Raw genomic sequence first — 15,824 nt, 5'->3', positions numbered from 1 at the left:
GCGTGAGGCTGCTTATAATAATGGGTGTGGCTTATGGTGTGGGAGGGGCTTGTTTTAGCACTCTCACCACACAGAGCATCCCTCCACTTTTTTCATTCCAATTCAAGCACTGCTTTTATGGCACGTTGCCCTGTTTTATCCTGGGGAGCAGCTATATCTGTAGTAAAACTTGTAGAACGCTACTCCTCTTCATTGGACTACAGCAAGTAACTCATACATTATACCAAAGCCTCTCTCTCAAAGAGATCTGTCATCTTCTGCACTGGAGAACCTGTTAAAATAGATTGCTGCACAAATTCAAGCCTGAACTCCAGAGAGGATAAAAAATAATAGGGATGCACTGAATCCAGGATTCAGTTCTGGTTTCGGGCAGTATTTGGATTTGGCCAAACAAGGAAGTCAAAAAAAAGTTTTTTTTTTTTTTTTTTTTCTCCCTAACTTTCTCACTTCCATAATTTATATGTGAAAATTGGGCTTCGGTATTTTGCCAAATCTTTCACAAAGGATTCTGGATTTGGCTGAATCCTAAAATACTGGATTTGGTGCATCCCTATAAAATAAGGACAGTTGAAAAATGGATGTTCAGCTGGTGCTTAAGTGCCCTCTGCTCCTGTTGCTTCTACCCTTCCTCCTGCTCTGAAAGGGGATTCCTTCTCGAGCTGCTGTTTTACTGCCCAAACCTAGGATGCCATTACCAGAGTGGGGAATGGAAAACTTTTCACTTGTATCTGAACAGCTCCCACATTCTCTTTTTCAACCCTAGGCTCACACTTATTACATAAAACAAATATTGATTATCTATGTCACTCAAGGTGAACTAGAGGCTTGGGCTGTCCCCATAATGAGCAAACCAGCCCTTTTCTGGCACAGATGAACTTTTTTTTTTTTTTTTGTATAATTCTTTTTATTTTAGTAAAGAAACAAGTTGTCATTTACAGGAAGAGCGGTTACTGGACATCCCAGTTCGCAATGCAAATTCAGATGTTAATAAACAGACATTCCTGTGTATAAAATGTAATCCAGATCATTTCTTTCCAATGTAGCAAATTACATTGCCTAGCAATGTGAAGTTCTATGAGAAAAGTAAAAGCTGTGATACAAATTGCATAACAGAAGACAAATCACAAATAAAAATGCTGTCAGACTCAAAAAATAAGGAATAGGGGATTTCCAAGTTTTAGCAATTATCTGCTTTGCGGCAGAGAATATATGTGTCACTAGAGTTCTGGTATATTTATTTCCCCCTGTAATATGTTTATTGAGGAGGGCTTCCGATGGGTCTTTTCGTAATGGAAGACCATTTCTGGGGGATAAATACCAAATATTTTGTATGCATATTGATTAATTTCAGTGACTAACATGATCTCTTTGCCTTTATATTTTGTTAGTGTAGGTAATTTAGTTCATAATATTGCTGGATAGGAATATGAATAACTGTACATGAAGCAAAGATTGAATTCTTGGGTAGCTTATTAGAGTTGCCTAAGGTATATGGCATGTATTGATATTGTGATTATTGTAGTATTTTTTATAGCAAAGTCACGTTACACGTCTGTCTTGCAGAGATTGTTCTTCATTTACACCAGTCCCTGCTCCAGAGGAGTTTACAATGTAAATCACATTTATATACCATGTGCTAGAATCAATTTATCAGGAAGCACTAACGTGTGTGTTTTTGGTGTGTGGAGGTAACCAAATAACTGAAACCACACCGCATTGGGTATAGTCCCCAGATCCATAAATATATAAAAATAATTTTTCATACATTGTCACAAAGCAGTTGCCAAATCACCATATTTGCTTGTAATCAATAAATCCCTGCCACCAGTTTTCTATCTCTTTTGTATACGTGGTGTAACAAGAGATGCAGTCATGTCAGTAGTGCACCTTGCCCTGAGTTGTTTTGCTTTTGTTCTCAGTATCACATATTGAATAAGGAATTTGTAAAAGAAGAGTGTTGAGCTGACCTTTTTTGTTATATATCACAAGAAATTATTAAAACTTTGTTGACTGTAGTCTAATAATGTATATAGAAGTTAAAGGCTATCTCATTTAATTGTCTGAGAATAATGTAATTGAAGGATACACGACAAAGGTTGTTTTTTAAAAAAGGGGCTGCAGAAAGCGTAAAATGGCTGTATCTGTTCAAATGTAACAGTTTATTATGCACTTTTTCTTTATAATTGGATTGATTTTCTTCAGGAGCACGAAGTACAGAAAAGGAATGGTAAAAAATCAATAATGCATAAAATGTAAGCATAGCTCAAGTCAAATATTTGTCATTCTAGCCAGATATAAGGGTTTACAAATATTTGATTTCCAAGTCCGCTAACAATGGTGACTGCAATGATTGTCCTCTTCTTTCATTCCTTTTTCCTGAATCCATTAGTAAATATCCATAGATATACTAAGCTGAGCCTTTTTTTTAAACTTTTCCAAGCTAATGCTGCCCATTTCTGATATTCTATCTTGTGTGCTAAATAAGAATCTTGTTTAAAATTGAGTTTCCACAAGCTAAAGTGCTTTTTCTGTGTATGTTTTTCCATTTATTTGAACTAAATGTCAAATACAAAGAAAACAATTACTGCTAATGTTTGTGAATCAGGTAACAGTCACATAGTAAGTTAGGTTGAAAAAAATACACAACCCTATAAAGTTCAACCTTTTAAGTCTATATCTATAACCTGCCTAACTGCTAGTTGATCCAGAAGAAGGCAAACAACACATGAAGTCTCTCCAAATAATTGCTGAAATACAAACAAAAACTGTACATAAGATATTCTAGAACTTGTTTCTATCTTTTCCCCTTTCTCTAGTAGCATTTTTTCCTGTTTTCAGTCTATAACCTAATGTCATTTTTATGGGGTCCCCCATAGCACTTCACATTGATGATCTTTCCGTGAAGATCTTTCCCCTAGTGGTCTTTCAGTAATGATGATAAATACTGTATATATTGGCTCTGAGCATTGTTCCTGTTTACTTTGAATTATGGTACGTTCTTCGTTAGCACTGGTTGCACTGCATACTCTTGGATCTAATCATCAACTTTTCAGGTGATTCCGTGAATTGAAATGGTCCAACTGGTAGTAAAAAAAAGTTGGTATGCTAAACTTCTGACATACAGTGATTTTGCAAAGCAGCCTAGACTCTTACTAGGGGAAATAGTGAAATTTAACTCTTAAGTGCTACCTGTTTATAGTATTTGCCACTGGGGTTTGATGGAATCGGCACCACTTTGAAAAATGACTTGGTTATTTCATGCAAAGGCATGTGTTGCATGGTGAGTGGAGTCTGGGGTCTCCCATTAATTGTCTGAGATCTGCAGGAAAAGTTATTTTCTTCTTTGCTCACAATTGGCCCAGATTGAGAGAACCTGTTTTCTCCCCGTTGATTTTTTTCTTATTGTTTATTTCACATTTGTCAGTACTTGACAGTATAATCTTGCTCTACTTCTCTTTCATTACAATATTTTCTTTAACTCTTACCTTGAGTGGGCGATATCAGGCTGATCCCATCTTGGGCCCTATGGCCCAACGATCGGATCTCAATGCCGGGAATGCAGAGCCTTGGTGTGAGAACTGCATCAATGAACCAATGCGGAGAAGGTGTCAATACGTTTTAGGAAGCAGTGTTGGTACATTTTTGTACCCAAAATTGCTTTCGACTTCACAGCTGTCTGTCTCTGTCAGAGTGTACATCTGGTTTTCGTCACGAGTAGTATTTGGCTTTTCCCCATACCTGGCTTGTCACTTAACTTTTAAAGAAATTTCATATATGTTGGGTCCTTGGTGAACAGAATTATAGGCACATTCAGCAGACCTAGGTTAGTTTCAGGCAAATATGAAGAAATTAAGTGAATTGCAAAAGCAGGTGAAGGGCAAGTAACAAGTATCACCTAGGCAATGGGTGACTGGTTTGTAATTTTCCTTTCTAAAAGCTGAACATTTTAAAAAGTGTTTCTCAAGATCTGAAGAGTCATGTTATGACCACTTTTTAACAAGTTTTCCTAGAAACATATAGTTTTAGAGTGTATATTCTTCCTCGGGAAGGAGAATAACCTACTATTTGACATTCAATATTTGAGCAACACCTACCCTGGCATTAGCCTCCTGTCCTAACTGCGCCAGGAACTATTGTGTGCAGGCACAAATGGTGGATTTTGGCACGAGGATGCAAGCTCTTATTTCTTTGCTGAAATCCACCTCATGTGTCTGCACCCAGGATGACTGTTGTTTGGGGTGCAGGCAGGACAGGAGGCAAATGCCAACAAAGGGGCTGATTCTTGGCCTGTGTATAGCATATAGCATTAGCCGTAGAGAGTAGCTTTATCTGACTTGAATTAATAAATTGTAGGTTTATTGTACGGTAATTAAAGAATGTTTTTGTTTTTTTTTTAGAACAGAAAGCATTGATTCTACTACCATGGTGAATAAGCATCTGTCCCTATGGAATAAGATTATTTGGCCTTGTTAGCACTTTGTACAAACAATGCGTTATAGACATCTCTCCAAGAGAATGAGGCTTTGTAATTTACAAAGCAGATATACTACATTTCAAGGGCAGTAGTCATGTTTTGTTAGGTCTCTTGCTGTGGAAGCATATTTGTAATTAAAGGGATACTGTCATGGGAAAAAAAAAATTTTTCAAAATGAATCAGTTAATAGTGCTGCTCCAGCAGAATTCTGCACTGAAATCCATTTCTCAAAAGAGCAAACAGATTTTTTTATATTCAATTTTGAAATCTGACATGGGTCTAGACATATTGTCAATTTCCCAGCTGCCCCAAGTCATGTGACTTGTGCTCTGATAAACTTCAATCACTCTTTACTGCTGTACTGCAAGTTGGAGTGATATCACCCCCCTCCCTTTTCTCCCCCAGCAGCCAAACAAAAGAACAATGGGAAGGTAACCAGATAGTAGCTCCCTAAACACAAGATAACAGCTGCCTGGTAGATCTAAGAACAACACTCAATAGTAAAAACCCATGTCTCACTGAGACACATTCCGTTACATTGAGAAGGAAAAACGGCAGCCTGTCAGAAAGCATTTCTCTCCTAAAGTGCAGGCGCAAGTCACATGACCAGGGGCAGCTGGGAAATTGACAAAATGTCTAGCCCCATGTCAGATTTCAAAATTGAATATAAAAAAAATCTGTTTGCTCTTTTGAGAAATGGATTTCAGTGCAGAATTCTGCTTGGGCAGCACTATTAACTGAATTTTTTTTTTCCCATGACAGTATCCCTTTAAAGAATCTCTCTGATTTTGGGAACTCAAGATGATTTTTATATACACAAGCTTAATATCCTGTTTCTTAGCCTTGGGTACTCAGATGTTGCAGGACCTATAACTTACAACATGCCATAACCTTGATTATATGTGGGAGACTGCTGGGAAGTGAAGCATTGCATTGTCTGGGGACCCAAAGTTAAGAAACCTTGGATTAATGTATAGAAGCAAACTTTTCTTCCAAGAAATTGTTAACTTTGATTGAACCAATCACAGTTGTCTTTTTGACTTCTAGCTGCAGATGTCGGGCAACCCATGTTGCTTCCCTACAATGGAAATTATTCAGTGTTAGCAGTTGCACAAAAGGAAGCTTGTCTTCATATGATGTCTTAACTGTATGGTGCCTCTCAACAGGTAGCAACCCTGTGTATGCTGCAGCAGATTCCAAATAAAGAAATTGAACCCAGAGAGCACCGTGCTTTTAAAAGAATCATTGTGTGTTTATTTATAGGATAGTCTTCCACTACATGTTTTGGCATATCTTCCAAAACATGCACCTGAGGAAGGCAGATATGCCGAAACATGTTGTATAAGACTATCCTGTAAATTAACGCACAATGATGCTTTTAAAAGCACTGTGCTTTCCGGGTTCAATTTTCTTTGTTAGCAGTTGCACTTTGACCTTTGCCACATTTAGTGGTAATGGAATCAGTGCATATTCCATATCCACAAGTGTGCAGAAATAATACAGGTAATAATTATACCTAAAACCCCTGGACACCTTTAGCCAGATTTCCAAGTGGTGGGTAATGGATGCTGCAAGCTCATGTCTATGTCCATAAGACTGGTATTGTAATGTATCGCAAAAAATGCATTTATGCTGGAAATATCATTAATATCTGTGCTACTTTAATTTCTTCATTTTTTATTAAGGAAAATGGCCCAAAGTTACATATATGTGTGAGGCAAAAGTATGTGAAACTCTAGAATTCTCAGTTCATTCGAAGGGGAAATTGATGTCCGGTAAAATCAGAATGGTTAATGTTTTGGCCAAGTCCTGACCTTCATTATCTAGAAAGGTCATCAACATTTCTGAGTTGAAGCTGTTCTGTATGGAGGAATGGGTTAAAATTCCTCAAAGTCTATGTAAAGTTAATCAACAGTAACCCAAAATGTTTTGTTGCCGTTATTGCTGCTCAGTGGGGGCACACCAGTTACTGAAAGCAAAGGTTCACATATTTTTCCACACACAAATATGCCGCTTTGTAATATTTATCTCAATAAATGTATTTTGTTTTATTCATTTGGTTTATTAGTTCTTATGTAGTTTTTAAACTTGCATAAAAAAGATCAGGTTTAAAGGAGAAGGAAAGCTACAGAGGCATTTTATTGCCAATAGATTAGCTGCAATAGTGCAAACTAGAAGGCTATATTTATTCTGTAGAATGCTTTACTATACCTGAGTAAAAAGCTCTAGAAACTCTGTTTGTTTAGGATAGGAGCTGCAGTATTAACATGGTGTGACATCACTTCCTGCCTGAGTCTCTCCCTGCTCTGGGCTCAGATTACAGTAGAGAAGGGGGGGGAGGAGCAAACTGAGCATGCTCTTGCCCAGGGCAATGAGGTTTAAGCTGAAGGCAGGAAGTCTGATACAGAAGTCCATGTGTACACAATAGAAGGAAAGAAATGTGGTGTTTCTTTTGACAGGGGACTCAGAGCAGCACTACTTTGGGGGTTTACTGGTATATTTAGATGGACCTTTCTGAGAAGGCTTACTTAGTTTTAACCTTTCCTTCTCCTTTAAGCAGTGCTAGAATTGGAGTCGCTGAAAAAGTGGAGGCATGCTCTGTGTGGTGAGCGTAGCACAGCTTGCTTAAACAAGCCCCTCCCACACCCATAAGCCACACCCATAAGCCACACCCATTGTTATAAAAAGTCTCAAACATCAAAACTTTCTTTTGACATTTTGTGTCATAACGTAGCACAACCCCATCATATTCTATATTACCCAAGATTATTTCATATATTTATCATTCTCTCACTATTCCTTAATCTGCTGCAGTTTAATCTTTTTGTTTCCCCTGTTTTCTTCTTCTCTCTGATGTGTCCACCTTCTTTATCTGTTTAACATGTTTTTATCTTTTCTACTTCTCTGTCCCTGCATTTTTTTCTCTTTTTAGCCTCTATATCAGTGCTGTCCAACTTCTGTGCTACCGAGGGCCAGAATTTTTCTGGTCTACATGGCGGGTTGCTGATAATGAAGCCAGTGTTAGCCACTGCCTGTTTTAGACCACACCCGGTTTAAACAACACCCAGTTTAAACCACACCCATGTTACCACAAAACCATGTCCACATTAATAGCACAGGGAACATAGGGAAACACAGGGAGCATAGGGAAGGCAGAGTAGGGCACACACTGGAAGAGTATTTCGCACACCCAAGGAGAATAGGGCAGATTATGGCACATAGAGGGAGCATAGGGAAAACAGAATATGGCACACACAGGGAACATATGGCAGAACAAAGCAGGAGACAGGGAGACCCATCAGGACCACTCTAAAATGTACTACATAAAGTGACACAGTGCTGGTGCCCCATTAGCATTTTAAATAAGGTGTGAACAGTGTGGACAGTTTCAGTCTGGGTATCAGGTGTGAACAGTATAGGGCATTAGGATTTAAACAATTGAAGTGTCACAGGTGTGAACAAGACAGGGGGGGCTACATGTGTAAAAAATACAGGGCAATTTGAGGTTTAAACAATGGCAGGGTCAGTTAATCTCTGTAGTGATGCCTATTAAAGTTTACACAAGGTAAGCAGACACAGCAGGCAGACTTTCATGTGGAGGGCCACACAAGGGGAGCTGCCAGTTGGGACAGCCCTGATCTATATATTTAATTATATTATATTTTACCTCTGCATTTTATTTGCATGTAGAAGTGGAGAGGAGCAAAAGAAAGTACCGGTATTCAAAACTCTTGTATCCCCACTGAGGGGATGCTATTTCACAGAAATAAAGAAGTGAAGGGATGGCATCCCTGTGCATCCCACCCCAATTCCAGCACTGGGTTTAAAGGACAAAAGGTTAAAACTAATTTTTCTCTTTAAAAGACATAGTTTGCAAGCACTCACAGCCTATATGAATTCCTGTGTTCCTGGTGTCATTTGAGAGGGATGACGCTCTACGCAGAAATCAAGAACAGGACTCCATCTACCTCACAGAAATCTGATTGTGTTTCCTGGAGGCTGCCCGCGGCAGCCTTGAATCACATTAGGAGATATTTCTCGTCTCTGCGCATGCTTGAATTATGAACCTTTCCTCCGTTCTACCTTGGTGCGGTCTCTGCTATATTTACATGCACATAATTATTAATGGGGCATGCGCACTATCGGACAGTGAGGAAACGTAAGCGGGCATACCTTACACAGGATGGCAGCGGCGATAAGCAAAACCGGCTGTAAATCGGACATAAGAATCACTACTTGAATGTACGCATTGGTGAGCTAAAAATATAGCGATAAAACACTACCATAGTAGGACTATTCAGAGGTGTAGTGTGTTATATTTGCCTTTCATTCTCCTCTAAGGTCATATTATGTAGAAATATTGAAAATTCAAAAGGGTTCACAAACTTCACGCACAACTGTAACTACTACGGCAAATTTGTATCTCCATAGAGGTGGCCAATGCAGTATTTCAGATTAATTTGCAGGTCTACTGCAGCAGTTCCCAAACTTTACGGCTGCCCACTTCCCCCACAAGGGGGGCTTATAACTTTGGTGGGGCCAGGCTGAAGACCAAACAGGGACAGGTTTCCGGGGTGAACACTTATTTAATCTCCTTCTTTGAACTATGGCTAAATGACTTCAACTTGGATATTTCCAGTATCTTTAACTTCATCTTACTGTAGGGCCTTGATCAAACATTGAACCTCCAAGGAGGCACGAACCGAATAAGTATGACAACCAGTACTCAACTGTAATGCTAGTGGTACAGATTGCGGGACCATTAAATATTGTTATTACACTTGTTCCAGGTATTAAACTGATGCTATAAAGGTAGTCCAAAATATATTTTACAGTAGTAATACATGTGCAATAGTAATAAAGGTTACTTTGTTGCAATAGTCATGAGTGTTGTGCTTAATTATACTAATAAATAAAATCTTGAAATCAAGGGCATACTACGTAAACGAATATAGTTCAGGTATCTACACTGTGCCTACTATGTATCTACACTAGTCATGTATGACAGAATTAAACAGCTTTTCCTGATATCTGTAATAAATTCATGAACCCTAATGTGGACTTTTTTCACATTGGGGCGGAACTTTGTTTTTGCATGGAAATCTCTCATAAAAAATGATTCTAGCTGTGGAATGCCACCATATAGTCCTCTTATTGAATTCCATCTAATACAACACTTTATAAAATTAAAACTGACCTTTAATTATATTTCTACTCTTTCATGCCAAAAAGTATAAAGTGGAGCGACCGCTATCCTCCTACATTCTGGATCTAATATGGGGAGCAAGTGCTTCTGGTAGTTGAACAATAATACTTAGCAAGGGGCTGCTCGGCCAAATTCATGAATTCTATGGAGTCTATGAATCTTACACACTTAACACTAACAGAGTGCAAAACTCTCCAGAACATCAAATCAGGTTGGATCCTGATGTCTAATGGGAATCTACTCTTACAACACTTCCCCAGAGCCTTGTGAACACACAACTGACATTCTGAACTATTTTTCAATTTACAGACATAGATAACATTTCATGGGTTCATGCTTTTGACCCCCCTTTTTTGTATTTATTAGTCATCATTTTTATATTTTCTATACTCCCTTCCTACAATAGACTCTCTCATATTTCCTTTCTGCCACTTCTCCAACCCTTTGTCTTATCCTACTTTTCTTTCCTTCTCTTTTCCTCCTTAGCTTATCTTCCTTCAGTTACCTATGGGCTTTCATTCAAAAAGTAGTATATTTTGTTTTTATATATATTCTGATGACTCCTTGTTAAAGTGAAATTCCCTGGTGGCAATGTACTGGATTTTGTTAAGGACATGCTACATACTAACAGGCAACAACTGTTTTTATCTTTTTTTTTTTTTTTTTATTAGATAAAATAAGACAAAGATATGCTGACCTCCCTGGAGATTTGCATATTATTGAACTTGAAAAGGATAAAAATGGACTTGGACTCAGCCTGGCTGGTAACAAAGACCGTTCTCGCTTGAGCATATTTGTTGTAGCAATAAACCCAGATGGACCTGCAGGACGAGATGGGAGAGTTCATGTTGGTGATGAACTCTTGGAGGTACTTTTTTCCCCTTATAATAAAGCTGAACCCATTTGATCATTGTGCAGCTATAATGTTACCTCAGGCATAGATTGATATTTAAACAATTGAATTGCAGTGTTTTAATTTAGGCTACTTTTTATGGTGTTAAGTAAAAACTTAATATATACGAACACGTGCATGCCTTTCTATTTTAAAGTTTTTACCCATTTTAGATATTTTAAATTATTGAGAATAGCTTTGTTTCTTAGTTCAGGATTTAAAAAAATTGTTTGGTGGTTGCTTCATTTGTCTGCTTTGCAAATTGGGCAGCCCTTGATATGCAGACCACTTTATTTCAGTTTTAGGATGACTATAGCAGCAATGTGAATATTTTAGTATGTAGCATTACTCCAAAACTTCAGGGTAAACTTCCCCAAAGCCAGGGGACTATGTAATCTACTGTATGGGAGTGTACCCCTCCTGCTTAAATTGTATTTGACTATATGGATCATGAAAAATAAAATACATTTATGAACATACAGTGGTGTGAAAAACTATTTGCCCCCTTCCTGATTTCTTATTCTTTTGCATGTTTGTCACACTTAAATGTTTCTGCTCATCAAAAACCGTTAACTATTAGTCAAAGATAACATAATTGAACACAAAATGCAGTTTTTAAATGAAGGTTTACGTTATTAAGGGAGAAAAAAAACTCCAAATCTACATGGGCCTGTGTGAAAAAGTGATTGCCCCCCTTGTTAAAAAATAACTTAACTGTGGTTTATCACACCTGAGTTCAATTTCAAAGGTTATAAAGCCATTTCTAAAGCTTTGGGACTCCAGCGAACCACAGTGAGAGCCATTATCCACAAATGGCAAAAACATGGAACAGTGGCGAACCTTCCCAGGAGTGGCCGGCCGACCAAAATTACCCCAAGAGCGCAGAGACAACTCATCCGAGAGGCCACAAAAGACCCCAGGACAACATCTAAAGAACTGCAGGCCTCACTTGCCTCAATTAAGGTCAGTGTTCACGACTCCACCATAAGAAAGAGACTGGGCAAAAACGGCCTGCATGGCAGATTTCCAAGGCGCAAACCACTTTTAAGCAAAAAGAACATTAATGCTCGTCTCAATTTTGCTAAAAAACATCTCAATGATTGCCAAGACTTTTGGGAAAAATACCTTGTGGACCGACGAGACAAAAGTTGAACTTTTTGGAAGGTGCGCGTCCCGTTACATCTGGCGTAAAAGTAACACAGCATTTCAGAAAAAAAACATCATACCAACAGTAAAATATGGTGGTGGTAGTGTGATGGTCTGGGGTTGTTTTGCTGCTTCAGGACCTGGAAGACTTGCTGTGATAGATGGAACCATGAATTCTACTGTCTATCAAAAAATCCTGAAGGAGAATGTCCGGCCATCTGTTCGTCAACTCAAGATGAAGCGATCTTGGGTGCTGCAGCAGGACAATGACCCAAAACACACCAGCAAATCCACCTCTGAATGGCTGAAGAAAAACAAAATGAAGACTTTGGAGTGGCCTAGTCAAAGTCCTGACCTGAATCCTATTGAGATGTTGTGGCATGACCTTAAAAAGGCGGTTCATGCTAGAAAACCCTCAAATAAAGCTGAATTACAACAATTCTGCAAACATGAGTTGGCCAAAATTCCTCCAGAGCGCTGTAAAAGACTCGTTGCAAGTTATCGGAAACGCTTGATTGCAGTTATTGCTGCTAAGGGTGGCCCAACCAGTTATTAGGTTCAGGGGGCAATTACTTTTTCACACAGGTTTGGATTTCTTTTCTCCTTAAATAATAAAAACCCTCATTTAAAAACTGCATTTTGTGTTTACTTGTGTTATCTTTGACTAATAGTTAAATGTGTTTGATGATCAGAAACATTTTGTGTGACAAACATGCAAAAGAATAAGAAATCAGGAAGGGGGCAAATAGTTTTTCACACCACTGTATATTGTATGTTCAGAATAGTTTAACTTTGGATACATTGGATTTGACTCTATGGATCATGAAAAATAAAATGCATTTATGGACATGTTTTGTATGTTGAGACTTGTCTACAGAAGTTTTTGACAAAATGGAAGGGTGAACAGGTGAGGGACATGAAACGCAATAAAAATTATCATAAAATGTAGCTTTTGTCTCTTTTTTTAATACCTTTTTTTAGTAATCTGCTCTTGCTCCACCATTACCTGTTTCTTGCATTTTCATTTATTTATTTTATTTATTTTTATGTTGCCCCTTCTTTTCACATCTCATACCCCTTCTTCATTATTTATTTCTCTTTCTTGCTCTGTTATTCTGTTAAATCTTCCAAGACTTTTGAGAAGTGTATTACGTTTGTGTCAGTGGTATATTTGTAATGTAACATGCTGTCAAGCAGGCATTTTAACCTAAAGGTTAAAAATGTCCAAAAGGTCTATATATTTGTTTTAAAAATATAGTATATCTATTTTAAAAAAGTGTGTGTGTGTATGTATGTGTGTGTATATATATATATATATATATATATATATATATATATATATATATATATATATATATATATATATATATATATATATATATATATATATATATATATATATATATATATATATCTCACATAGATCCGCACTCCACTTTAGTGAAGCATATCATTTTTATTTGCATGAACCTAGTGTCCAACGCTTCGGCCTTTTTTTTTTTTTTGAAACGTTGGACACTAGATTCATGCAAATAAAAATGATATGATTCACTAAAGTGGAGTGTGGATCTCTGTGGTCATTTATGCATAAACATATTTGATCCAGTATATATATATATATATATATCTCCTGAACATGGGTACCTAATGTGTACTTGTTTTTGTAGATCAACAATCAGATCATTTTCGGAAAAAGCCACCAGAATGCGTCTGCAATTATAAAAGGAGCCCCTTCAACACTCAAGTTGGTGTTTATAAGGTTAGTTTTTCAAAACCATATTCAACCCAACAATGTTGGTTTTATTAATATAATTATAATTTACTCATCAAATATTTTGTTTTCCTGTGAATATTGGTTATTTGTTTATACTTAAACAAATAACCTTAAACTTTCCATCAGGATATCTTTCATATACATTCGCTAAGCAAAACCATCAACACATTACCCTAGCCCAGTACTGTTCAAATGCTGTGGTACAGAAGGCCAGAATTTTTCTGGCCTTTCCTGATGGAGGGCCAATAATAGAAGCCAGTGTTGACCACCCCACTTTAAGCCACACCTATGCTACTACAAAATCTTCTAAAACCATGTCCACATTAATAGTGGTAGCACACCAAAAGTAATTTTTTAAAACATTCCCTTAAAACCATATTTCTCCCCAACAAAAAATTGCAAATGCTTAATGCAGACCGACTGTTGGACTACTGCTCTAACTTAAATATCCAGTCTTAGAGCTTGGCACTTAAAAGGATTATAGAGAGACCTAAATAGCTTTGGGTATTAGGTGGTATACTAATCTGTAAGTAAGTGACTTTGTAAACACCTTTTTTGGCTTTGAAGGTAAATTTAAAAAAAAAGACTTTTACCATCATATTTATATATGCAGAACCACATCAAGTACCCTGAAACTGAGGTGGCTGACTCAGCATACACTACCTGTAGAATTTTAAAAAGGGTGTCATGCATCAAAACAGTTACAGTGGCGTGGGTCTGTCTTAAATGGTTCATGGTTGCTAGCTATGTGAAGCAGCAATGCAGCTTCTCCCATAAAAGCCATCTTTAAATGGGTTTCTAATTGCCCTTAAAGTATTGCATTCTTATTCTAAGAAAGTGAAATGATAAATCCATTATTGTCAGTTGTCAAAAAAAAAAACAATTGGTCTTTCATGGAAAAGGTTTGTACTGTACTATTTTCTTGTACCAGGAATGACTTTCAACAAAAAGTAAGAGTCTTTCTTATAGTGTGAGTTCCTGTATAAGCTATGTATCTGGGATTCTCTTGCAATAAATCTATATTAAGAAAGTAGAAGTCTAGTTGTCATACTGTATTTATGAGTTCTGAATTATAGCCTCTGCACTGGAGTAAATTAACTGATAGTGGATGGTGCAGTTCAAATAACACTGCATCAGATTGAATGTTTATCTTCTTGCCAAAAATCTTTCTCATAAGCATACAACAGTGTTTTAAGCATTTCCTCAATATATTTTCTAATGTTGTGTCTATAAAGGTTTTCATTTATAAAGGTCTTTTTATTTAATAGTAGTTAGTGTAAATAACTGTACTTGCTGAGTATCTTGAAAACGTCTTCAAAATTGCTCAGCAAGTCCAGTTGCTTTAGCCTTACCAATACTAAATACTGTACAATGGCAAAATGAAAGCACCATAAGGACCTTAATTGACATCCATGTCTTAAATATTCTAGCCTGATAAAGAGGCTTAAACAAAGAAAACTGACTAATATATTACTCTGCTTAGCAGATAATTTTCCAGTTGCTTGACATGGTAAGATTTATGAGCAGGAGCTGTTTTTTTTTTATAAGGGATTCAGGTACAGTAAGTTTCCAGCAGCATTCCTGAATACTGGACTAGGAGTATAACAGGAGTATACACAGTTTGGGGGCTCTAAGTAAATCCCAGCCTAGATAACATGTAGGAAGTGCTCAACTAGAAATATAAATATTTATAGATTTTCTTAAATATATGAAACAAAGAGGGAGCTGTCTAATAGTAGCATGCATTACACCTTGAACCAGCTATTTATCTTAAAGATAACTGTGTCAGATGTCGAATAGGCTGTTACTGCTTACCAATTTGAGCAGTATAATACAACCGCTAATACAAGTGCCAACTCACTTGTGTGTCTAGGGGTATGAGAACAATTTACAGGCTCGTAGTACAGGTATGGGATCCGTTATGCGGAAACCTGTTATCTAGAAAGTTTCCGAATTACGGAAAGGCCATCTCCCATAAGCTCCATTATAATAAATTAATCCAAATTTTTAAAAAAATAATTTCCTTTTTCTCTGTAATAATAAAACAGTAGCTTGTACTTGATCCCAACTAAGATATAATTAATCCTTAGTGGAAGCACAACCAGCCAATTGGGTTTATTTAATATTTACATGATTTTCTAGTAGACTTAAGGTATGAAGATCCATGTTACCGAAAAATCCGTTATGCAGACAGCCCAAGGTCCAAAGCATTCTGAATAACAGATCCCATACCTGTATTTTGTATTAAATTAAGAACATCGGGAGGCAAATTTATTAAGGGTCGAATTTCGAATTCATGTGAGTTTTTTTTATGCTCACATGAATTTGATTT

General features: G+C 37.1%; 1 protein-coding gene across 5 annotated transcripts in view; it reads left to right on the top strand.

Annotated features, from left to right (window-relative positions):
- Positions 1-15,824, top strand: part of patj.L (PATJ, crumbs cell polarity complex component L homeolog) — a 132,950-nt gene that overhangs the window by 84,048 nt on the left and 33,078 nt on the right. For all 5 annotated transcript variants that reach the window (XM_041590399.1, XM_041590401.1, XM_041590400.1 and 2 more), the window contains 2 exons: positions 10,352-10,548; positions 13,386-13,477. In XM_041590399.1, coding sequence (XP_041446333.1) covers positions 10,352-10,548; positions 13,386-13,477 — 289 coding nt within the window. The remainder of the gene's footprint in view (positions 1-10,351; positions 10,549-13,385; positions 13,478-15,824) is intronic.

This window comes from Xenopus laevis, chromosome 4L, assembly GCF_017654675.1.
Source record: "Xenopus laevis strain J_2021 chromosome 4L, Xenopus_laevis_v10.1, whole genome shotgun sequence".
Lineage (NCBI taxonomy): Eukaryota > Metazoa > Chordata > Amphibia > Anura > Pipidae > Xenopus > Xenopus laevis.
This window is presented reverse-complemented; position numbering and strand designations above follow the sequence as displayed.